Genomic DNA, 9,317 nt, shown 5'->3' with positions numbered 1-9,317 from the left:
ACTTTCTCAGGCTGCAGCCAGACTTTCTTGAGCTTGGGTGTGTCAGACTGTAAAATCACACAGAGGTGGCTCAAACACACAACACGTTTTACTTTGGCTGAATCATTCCAGATCACTTGTTCCCCTTGAAGAAGAGTCTCTGTCAGTAAGTACAGGATCTGTCATTTGATTTTGATGGGTTAAGGTTAGAAGGGTGATAGCAAAAGATAACAGGGGGTCAACAGGCAAGGAACAGTTCTTGATTGATGCCCTTTTCACCTGGTTTCCAAAGGCAACAGTGGTCAAGTAGTGATGAGCAATATCTGTGATTCTGGTGAGTTTGGTGACATTTCATTTTTGTTTAAGAATCTAAATCGATTTAGATTTACATGTATCGGTGAGTGAAAAGATTATGATAAATTAGGAATGGGGATTGGTCTACAAATTTCTGGGGAAAGGAGGACGTTGTTAGATTACCAAACTGTAAAATAAAATACCAATGCAAAAGTGTATTCTAAAGGTTTGCACAAGCTGCATTTTAAGACTTTAAACTATTTAATAGTTGGCAAATCAAACCAAGAGCCTGAAAACTTGGATTTCATCAAAGGGATAATATGAATTTAGTAGCTTCCTCTACTTTTCACTTAAAAAATGATTTGTTTTTTACATAATCAACGAAACATATCTTGTCAAAACAGGAGAGTGCAACTTATCAGATACAAATATATGCTACAGTTCATAATGTGATGAATAATGCTCTGCTCTGCCTCAGGCACAATGAAGGCATCAACCCCATCCAAGACAGCCAAGGCCAACACCACCTTCTCTCTGGCTTTGTTTAAAAAGCTGAGTGAGGACAACAAGACAGGGAACATCTTCTACTCCCCTTTCAGCATCTCTTCAGCCCTGGCTATGGTGATGCTGGGGGCCAGAGGAAACACAGCCACACAGATGTCAGAGGTATAATACACACACACACACACACACACACACACACACACACACACACACACACACACACACACACACACACACACACACACACACACACACACACACACTGAAAATGAACTGTTAAAAAGTTACAGTTCTCATGTAAGCACACCCATTTGGAAGTGTTTGTATTGGAACGCATTCAAATGTTATTGCAAGTCAGATGTTGTTCATCATGTGTTTAAACTTGCTGCACACCTAATCGCCCTTCGGGGACACAAATAAAGTTGAAGTTGAAGAAGTTGATCATGCTGTTGGAATTTCGCAACTAAATTATTGCATCAAAAGAAAAAGGTTGTGGGTATGGTTTTTTTGTCGACAGGTATGAAAGGAAAGGCATCTCCCAAGTAATATAATATATAAATATAATATAAAAACATGAGTAAATTATTTATTGTTGGGTTTTGGTCCAAATTTCCACTGGGAAAACTTTGACCTAATTGTCTGGCAGAGTGGGGTGTGGCAGGAGAAAGTGCCCATACATGCATTACTATTCATTCTGTCTCCCTGCGTCATCAGAAATGGCAAGGATCTGTTCTGTTCTGCCTTCGATTACAGTAAGATGAATAGTTAAATTCCTCTGTGAGTTCTAGACCACAGAAATGACGAGCACAGGAAAGCCAAATGGGAACGTTGGTGGAATGTAGCTTAGTACATTTACTCGAGTGCTGCAGTGAATTACATTTTTTAGGATCCTTGTACTTTACTTGAGTATTTCCATTTTCTGCTACTTTATACCTCAACTTCATTCCATTTCAAAGATAAATAAAGTATTGTTTGCTACATTTAGTTGTAGCTGTAGTTGCCGGTTACATTTTCTTACTTTTCAGACTTTGGGTTCATTTTGCTGTCAATACTTCTGTTCTTTTACTTTAGTAACATTTTTAATGCATGAATTATTTTCACAGCGTGGCATTGCTACTTAAACTAGTAATTAAAAGCACGTGGATACTTCATCCACCACTGAGGGAGTTTAACAGTGAAACTGTGCTGTTACAGCAATGTACTATGCAAATCACAAATCTTGTGAGTTAAAGGAAACTATAATTGAAAAGAATAAGGAAAAAAAAGGGACAAAAAGCTAGGATCGGTTTGTACACTGAATTGTACAGTATTACCATGCCCTTGCACTGTGCATATGCTGTAGTATATGAACATAGGAATGGGAGTTGCAAAATTGGTTGCCTCATCATTTGATTTATTTTATGGTTATTGTATTGGATACACTGTAAACCTGACAACCTGGTTTGGATAAATTATGCATGTGTGGTTTTGTTCCCAACTGTTGAACACATGGGATGTCGATGTAGCAATGATTGGGCCAGATGTGAAGACCTCTGAAGACTTTCTCGGTTAAACAAAAGAGTGTAATCATGAATGAGAGCCATGTTAGGGTGAGCAAAACGTGTGTGTACGTGTATGCCTATAGAGAGGTTTATTTAGTCACCAGAGTGCAGTTGCAACGCCTCAGTTTTAGTTAACCTGTGCATCAATCTGCCCTGCCACACACGCACACACACACACACAATGTTGAACTTGATCCTAATGATAAGAGAAATTACCATTTCTACCCCCAGGTCCTCTGCTTCACGGAGACAGAGAAGCCGAAGCAGACGGGAGCAGAGCAGATGCAAACGCATTCGACGGTGCAGTCGGCGATGCAGTCGCAGATGCAGACGCGGATGCAGATGCGGACGCAGATACAGCAGACCAGCAGACTGCCACAGTATCTGCTCAAGGTGGTAACAAACCCCAAAACGAATGAAGTAAATGATTAATGATAAGGCTTGGTGGGGCCATCTGGTGTGCAAATCTGAGATTTTGGTTTTACACACTTAATTTCCCACTGGTTTGCTTGCTTATTTTCTATATCTCGCTGCATCTTTTAAAACAGAATTTGAAAATATGAAGTGTAACGTGAAGTTTAAAACAGCAAAACAAGCAGAATTATTGTGCAGATGGAAAATTCAGTGTCTGGAGACAGCAACAAAAGCACACCATCCACACTTTTCTTTGGTCCACAATGAAGATGACGGTGTAAAACAACATAATGGTGGGGAATTGTCTGTGTAAATGCTTAAAAAAAAAGCTCCCTTTTGGGTTGTTTGATATTTATTTTAATGGTTGTAAAGCTTTTGTTTGGTCTGTTTTTGCCTTTTCCATATTCTTTCTCGAAGGTGCTGCGGGTCACACAAAGAGAAATTAAACTTCTGAAAACGTCTGGATCATGGGAGGTTTTGCTGAAAGTCATTCTAATTACAGTAAATAATGAGAACATTGACGCCAAAATCACTGGGCAGCATTCTAGCACATAGACCAATTGAGAAACAATGGCCAATATAGCATTATCCAAAAAACTGACTCTGGAACAGGAATTTAGATTTTTGGCCTACAGTATGGACTCATGAAATGTAAATTGCTTTTAAGGTGCTAAGAGTTGTTAGCTGTCTCCCTTGGTAATGGTGTCCTAAACACAGTGTATGCAAAACTGTATCATGGAGCACCAGGGTTAATGATGATTTTGGTGTCCGTTCTCATCATTTAACAGGTAAGCTGACCACCATTGCTCCATATTAACATACTGCAATATGTGGCTGTTTGCAGTGCCTGAAACCCCAGAATGATCAAGATGATGTCCATGCAAGCTTTGCTCAACTGCTGAGTGAGCTCATCAAGGCAGACGCTCCGTATGCCCTCAGTCTTGCCAACAGGCTGTACGGGGAGCAGTCCTACCAATTTGTTGAGGTGTGTGTAATTACATGTTCAGCTCTCAGGAAATCAATTTTTAAAATAAGAGAGTGCTGTTCTACAAAATCTGTTCTACTATGTTCTTAGAACTTAAAACTGTCAACATACAAACGAAGCTCATGTCAATTACATAGTATTCCTTGATGTCTCTTTTGTTTGTGAATTGGGTAATGGGAGTATTTCATTTTGGTGTGAGTATTTAAATGTGCTGTCTATGATTCCAGGATTTCTTGGCAGAAACCAGAAAGCACTACAACGCAGAGCTGAAGTCTGTGGACTTCAAAGCTAGCGCAGATGCTGCCAGGGTCAACATCAACAGCTGGGTGGAGGAGCAGACCCAAGGTAGATCTCACATTAACATACACACACTCATGAGTACATATTACATAAATTGGAAACTAAATCTGTGGCCGGTAACAGTTAACAATAAGTTACACAAAATCTTGAGTAGTTAGCAGGTAACAATTGAGGAACGAATGAGGAACTAACTGCTAGTGAACCATTAGTTAATGAGTAACTCCTTATCAAATTGTATAGACGAGCTAATGATTAGGTAATGGTTTATTAATGATTAGTTCATTGACAAATGAGTGAGAAACAAATCAGGAACAACTTCATGTCTCACAACTTCCTTTGGTTAAATGCATTCAATTTGAAGCTTTTAGTTCACTACAACTGCTAAAACCATCACAACCAAGCAGACTTTAATTACAAGATCCAACAAGAGAGTACATGATAATTTGGGGAGGTACATGTAGGTAGCACTGTTTCAAGTTTTTGTTTACATTTAAATATAACTACCAGGGAGGGAATTTTTGACCCACATTTACAGTTACTATGTTTTGTATCCTTCTTTGGGTTTCTATAATAGTTGTGTCTCTTCTCTACAACATTCTACCATTTGACTTGTTTTCTGATGTTATATTTGAGTGCTCTGTTACTCATTTTGTGCCTCTCTAGTTCTTCCTTTTCCAGTAGTGTTAGTACATCTAGAAGCTGCAGTAGAGTAAGAAATCAAATTTTCCTGAGCTTTGGATGAAAACCTTGCGAGAGCTTGTATCTGTGTCTTTGTCTTAATGATGATGTCTTCTCTCATTACTGTTCACCAGGTAAAATCAAGGACCTGTTGGTCCAGAATGTGGTGGACGACTCGACCATCCTGGTGCTGGTCAATGCCATCTACTTCAAAGGCAACTGGAACAAACAGTTCAAGGAGGATTCTACAGTTGATGCGCAGTTTAAAATTAACAAGGTAACGCTGCACAAAAGCAGCACTGGATGGATAAACACTAAGGGGCAAAAGCAGCCATCTGGGTTTGGAAACTGTTACACTTGATGATTTAGCACGATAGCGCACCGTTTACCTGAGCACCGTAATGCTGTAGCTGGAATGTGCAGGACACTCTGATAGTGGACCGTTACAAAGCTAAGTTATTTAGCTGGATGGAAATTTACATCTTGAAAGTCATACTTATTATTATGTTGTACCATGTTTGTAGTTTGATCTGCTGCAGCTCAATGAAACCACTGGTGTGCAAACTGCAGCAGACTAGAAAAGCCAATTTTAGTCCTATTCTTCCTTAAATGAAAATAAGTTTCAGGACAATGCATATGTTCCCATTGGTCATTGATTTTCGGGATTATCCTGAAAAATATCCCGTAGATGTGTTCCCCTGCCATCATGCGCTTGATCCCAGAACATTCCTTTGGTGTTGGTCCGAGGAAACATGTCTAGTGAAATGTTTCACCAGATAAACAAAATGTAAACATATCAGGCTTCCATCGTAATAATAAAATGTTTAATTTGAACTATGAAATCGGACCTATGATGTCAACAAGAAAAATGAATGTTCTGTTTGCTGTCTTCAGAATGACACCAAGTCGGTGAAGATGATGTGGCAGAAAAGTAAATTCCCTCTCATTGCCATTCCTGAGGCCAACTGCAAGGTAATGTCCATGTTTTTCAACAGTATGGTTTTTCCCATGCCTGTTTGTCTGCCATGCAATCTGATATTTCAGTAATTTAAGAACAGATTCCAATAGCATGTAGTGATTTACAATTGGTTCCATTTTGAAAATGATCAATGATTGAAACCGTCTGACTTATGGTTTTTAAAAGATTCTCCATACATGTAACTAATCAGATTATCTGAAAAATAAAAAACGTAATGTGTTTGGACAGATCCTCGAGATGCTCTATGAAGGGGAGGAGCTCAGCATGCTCATCTTCCTGCCCGATGAGATAAAGGACGACACAACAGGCTTGGAGAAGGTATGACACATATACACACGCAGTGAACAAATGCACAGTTTTAAACTTTAAAACACTAATAATTGTTATTGTACTCACATTAGCTGCAGAGGGAGCTAACCTATGAGAAATTTGTGGAGTGGACTCGTTCAGACATGATGAGCCAAACTGAGGTCCAGGTGGGGCTGCCTCGATTTAAGATGGAGGAGACGTACGATTTAAAAGATGTCCTGACCAGCATGGGCATGGCGAACGCTTTTGACGTCACACTGAGTGACTTTTCTGGTGAGACATATGCCATATAAGCTGCATAATTATTTTAAGAGCACAACATATATGAACAGACAAATAAAAACCACTTTCCATGTAGAAATGTCATTAAAGTTGCCCTGCAACACGTATTTCATTACTTTGTGGTAATGTCTGAAGTTCTACCATGGACTGTAACATTTTTTGTAGAAAAAATGCCTTGGTTACCTTGTTTCAAGCCATTCTAGCGTGTTATAGAAAGTCTGCAGGAAGACTCAAGTCGATTTTTGCCAATTCTCATTAATATTCAACGAGCTAAGCTGCTTGACTCTGATTGGCTAACAGCTAGCCAATGAGAGCCTGGCTATCAGCGTCCTTTACCCAGCGCAACTGGGCGAGCTCATGAATAGTAATGAGCTCAGGCAACATGACGTCAGACTGACCAGCTTTTGTAATTGGCCTGATTTCTCCGCTGGTTTCTTTTCAGTGGTTAGAGCTGACAGAGGAGGTAGCAGTTCATTTTCACATTCACCACATAACACAAACACATATGGACCTAACATATTTTAAAAAATACAAGTAAAAACGGTTTTATGTGGCAGGGCACCTTTAACTGATCAGTCTGTCCCTAAAGGTTGCACTTGAAATTTTAACATCAAGCACGCCGAAAACGTGACATCAGCTATGCAAAACACGAGGTAGTCTGCATTACTGATTTACTGAGTGTGCATGGTAAAGCAATGGACTCTCTCTCTCTCCTGTGCTGACAGGCATGTCTCCTGCCAACAACCTGGTACTGTCAAAAGTCGTCCACAAGGCTTTTGTAGAAGTCAACGAGGAGGGAACTGAGGCTGCTGCTGCCACTGCTGCTATCCTATCAGAACGCTCTGCAATGATTCCCGCCACGTTCATTGCAGACCACCCCTTCCTTTTCTTCATCCGACATAACCCCACCATGAGCGTTCTCTTTGCCGGACAATACTGCTCCCCTGAGTGAACACTACTGTACATCCTGTAGACATGGACAGATTATAAGACAAGGGGGGGGTGGGCCCAGATATGTAAAAGGCCCCCCACATCACATCTCCTACATCAGAACAAGAATCACAAATTCAAACAGACACCTTCTCTATATGGTAGTTTTGCACCTCTTTGTAGTCGTTTTGTGACCCTTTATGGTAGTTTTGTGTCTGTTTGTAGTTTTGTGTCTCTTTGTGACTTTCCACAAGAAATGTTAGCAATAGGCTGTGGCCCTTTAGGCTGCTGGGCCTGTGCCCAGTAGGCCAGTTCAGTAATCTGTTCATGCCTGTGGAGCATTGTGATTCAGCCAGGGGTGGGATGTATCTATTGTAGCTACCGTATAAGAGACTAATAGGTATTGCTGGAAAAAAAATGGAGAATCATTGCATTAGACTGTGTCATTTTATCTAATTTTCATCTGTGTCCCTGTCCTATATTTTCAAGACCAGGATTTTGCAATAAAGCCTTTGAATGAAAACTATGGTGCTAGATAAGATTAGATTCTGTCTCTGTTTACCTTCTGTATGTCCCTAACTGCTTTCTTTTCCCAAATTCTTTCTATCTGTGATCCATTTCTACTTCGCCCTTGTATTTAATTCATCATCTTATCCATTCATCTGTCACAAAATATGTTGCAGTTGTTTCTGATAGTCTATTCATTCTGGTGTGTCTGTGCTAAATCCCAAATTTGATCTCAAATTTAAAGCTGCAGCAGTTAAAACACGCCAGGATTCAAAGTAGGGTGAGACCATAGATTGTAAAAATAATGGACGCAGCATCAGTGATGTCAGCCATTTGGACAAGAGGGCCGGAGCTGGGGAGGATGGAACGGCTAAGCCAGTGTCGTGTATAGTTTTAATGTCTATTTTAATATACACAGTGCCAAGGATATGCATTGCTAAGCCTCTGTCATGATTGATAGGTCGGCGTGTAGCCACGCCCTAAAGCATGCCCTGCTTTATCGTCTATGTTAAAATAAAGGGGACCATAATTTACTAAATGAACATAAACATTTGAAGAAGATCTACAATTAGAGATTGAGCCCCTAAACTCATTAGAAAAATGTTTACTGAGGTAATAAATCAAGGCAGAAGTAGGGTAACATATTCATTGACTTCTATAGAACAGAATTATTTCTGCAACCAGTGGAGTCGCCCCCTGCTGGAAATTAGATAATATGCAGGTTTAAGGCACTTGCGCATTGGCTTCACTTTTCAGACCCAGAAGTTTTGTCCATTATTTTTTACAGTCTATGGTAGTGAATAGTCATAGGTACTTTTTTGATCCCGTTTTATTTGAGCCATGAACTACACATAGGCTAAGATGTTTTTTCAATTTCAAATTTAACTTTCAGACAGCAAGACAGCTAGTTTGACAAATAAGGTTTTATATAAAGGTCATTTTCTCTGCTCAACAGATGTCTAAAGCGCCCAAACCAGTAAATTATATTAAGACTTTTAACAGCTTCTTATTTCTATTCATTATTGTAATGCCTTTACTTGTTTTACCTTAACTTATTAATAGTTCAACTGTTTATTTTATGTCTTTTTCTATGTTCAACAATTAGCAAATATTTTGTTCCTGTTTTACACCATGTTAAGTCCCACCTAAACTTTATAACTACACTTTCTATCATTCCTATAGTAACACAACATTGAGCCACCCCCCATAATTCTAGTTTGAGTCAGAAGAAAAAATAAATAAAATGGTGAATAATAAATGTGTGAAATCGTGTAAGTCGCTGAGTTAACTTAATGATAATTTAAATTGTGTGTGTGTGTGTGTGTGTGTGTGTGTGTGTGTGTGTGTGTGTGTGTGTGTGTGTGTGTGTGTGTCTAAACTCATGATTCAAATGGTATTTGTATTTAGATTTAGATTTACTTCAGCATTACATTTTCTAAATGATAATATAACAAAAAACAAGTTCTGGACATAGATTTTAACACTGATTATGTTGATCATTTTCAAGGAATTGTTTGGAAAATTAGCATGAATCGGTGCTCAGCTGCAGATGATAAGTTTGTGCTGACTTGATGCAACACATGGGGTATGTAGCTATACCACATGTCCATGTCAT

General features: G+C 39.3%; 1 protein-coding gene across 3 annotated transcripts; it reads left to right on the top strand.

Moving 5' to 3' along the window:
* Positions 1 to 17: 17 nt before the first annotated feature.
* LOC144537445 (leukocyte elastase inhibitor-like) lies at positions 18 to 7,718 on the top strand. 3 transcript variants are annotated; one of them, XM_078281188.1, is made up of 11 exons: positions 18 to 145; positions 272 to 313; positions 752 to 939; positions 2,550 to 2,711; positions 3,577 to 3,717; positions 3,945 to 4,062; positions 4,830 to 4,972; positions 5,590 to 5,667; positions 5,903 to 5,992; positions 6,076 to 6,256; positions 6,991 to 7,718. In XM_078281188.1, the coding sequence occupies exons 2-11, from the start codon at positions 292 to 294 to the stop codon at positions 7,215 to 7,217; spliced, it is 1,350 nt and encodes a 449-aa protein (XP_078137314.1). In that variant the 5' UTR covers positions 18 to 145; positions 272 to 291; the 3' UTR covers positions 7,218 to 7,718. The 3 variants fall into 3 exon arrangements, with proteins under 3 accessions (XP_078137314.1, XP_078137315.1, XP_078137313.1); XM_078281189.1 differs by lacking the exon at positions 272 to 313; XM_078281187.1 differs by having other exon boundaries at positions 18 to 313.
* Positions 7,719 to 9,317: the final 1,599 nt, after the last annotated feature.

The sequence above is a fragment of the Sander vitreus genome, chromosome 22 (genome assembly GCF_031162955.1).
Source record: "Sander vitreus isolate 19-12246 chromosome 22, sanVit1, whole genome shotgun sequence".
NCBI classification, from domain to species: domain Eukaryota; kingdom Metazoa; phylum Chordata; class Actinopteri; order Perciformes; family Percidae; genus Sander; species Sander vitreus.
Note: the sequence above shows the minus strand (reverse complement) of the source record. Positions and strands in the feature narration are given on the sequence as shown.